General features: G+C 43.5%; 1 protein-coding gene across 1 annotated transcript; it reads left to right on the top strand.

The window, feature by feature from the left end:
- On the top strand, positions 1–1,035 carry LOC137959336 (transcription factor ORG2-like). The gene is made up of 3 exons (XM_068806741.1): positions 1–342; positions 493–852; positions 952–1,035. Exons 1-3 carry the CDS (start codon positions 22–24, stop codon positions 1,033–1,035), a joined length of 765 nt encoding a protein of 254 aa, XP_068662842.1. The 5' UTR covers positions 1–21.
- Positions 1,036–1,321: the final 286 nt, after the last annotated feature.

The raw sequence follows: 1,321 nt of genomic DNA, 5'->3' as shown, positions 1-1,321 counted from the left end.
TCTCCGGTATCGTTTCTGAAAATGTGTGCTCTCTCTCCTCCTTGGTTTCCAAACTATGGCTGGCCCGTGGAATTGGAGACGATCAATGATCCCAAGAGCTGGCCCATGGATGACGCTTTTGCTAGTTACAGCTGCAGAGGGGAAGTGTCTTCGGAATCTCTGCTTCGAATCTCTTCTTCTCCACCGGAGGCTGATGTCGAGGTTCTTACCCCGAGGAACTCTGGCGATGATCCCTCCACCGTGAAGAAACTCAGTCATAATGCAAATGAACGTGACCGGAGAAAGAAGCTTAACAGTCTCTATGCTTCTCTACGATCGTTGCTCCCTGGATCCGATCAGACGGTAATGCTTCTTCTTCGTCTTTGACTCAAGGATGGAAGACAGTCCTATATCTTGTTCACGAAGAATCAGCTATTCTAGGACTGTTGTTGTAACTTGTATGTGATCTCCGGCTGCTTAGATTTTGATAGAAGTTTCTTTGTTATTTTTCAGAAGAAATTGAGCATTCCGACTACAGTCTCACGGGTTCTGAAATACATACCGGAGCTGCAAAAACAAGTGGAGCTGTTGACACAGAGGAAGGAAGAGATCCTTTCAAAGATGTCAAGACAAGGCGATAAAACACATCCGAGCGGTGGCAAGAGAGGGCCGACGGTGGTGTCATCTTTTCCCACGATAGTGGTCAGCCCAATCGATGACAGAGAACTGATCGTGCAAATATACACGATTGATGTCAAGAGAAGTCCTCTCTCTAAAGTTCTGTTGAATCTGGAAGAGGAGGGCCTTCGAGTGCTCAATGCCTCGGCTTTCGCCTTTCTTGGTGACAGAGTTTTCTATAATCTCCATCTACAGGTGAGCCTCCTTCGTCTTCACCCACCATTGGCTTTACATTTTTGCTTTCTTTCAGTTAATATATTTACACTTTCTGTGCTGCTATTGTTAATTCGACAGGTTAAGGGAACACCAACAATGGAGTGTGGAATGTTGAGCGAGAAGCTTCTCTCTTTATATCGAAGCAAGACGGAGGAGATGTGATTTCTGTTTAGTTCTGTAAAGAGTAATAGAGCCTCCACATGAAGTAAGAAACCACTTGAAATCTGCTTGGTTTTGATATCTGTAGCAAAAATCCAGTTTATAGTGACGAAAAAATCGAGTAAACAAGGAGAAGAGAACGAATATCTTTGACATTTTCTCCCAGCAAATCAAGAGGGGAAAGTTGCAGCGATCTTCAGCTGAAGTAACAGTGAGATCACTTTAATATGATAAAAAAGCTTCAGTAGAAGAGCATATTTGTGAGGTATTAGAATTCTTGTTCTATAGA

The sequence above is a fragment of the Aristolochia californica genome, unplaced genomic scaffold, assembly GCF_029961685.1.
Source record: "Aristolochia californica isolate CCGP_79_NKW_82.1479 unplaced genomic scaffold, dmAriCali1.0.hap1 SCAF_3, whole genome shotgun sequence".
Lineage (NCBI taxonomy): Eukaryota > Viridiplantae > Streptophyta > Magnoliopsida > Piperales > Aristolochiaceae > Aristolochia > Aristolochia californica.
Note: the sequence above shows the minus strand (reverse complement) of the source record. Positions and strands in the feature narration are given on the sequence as shown.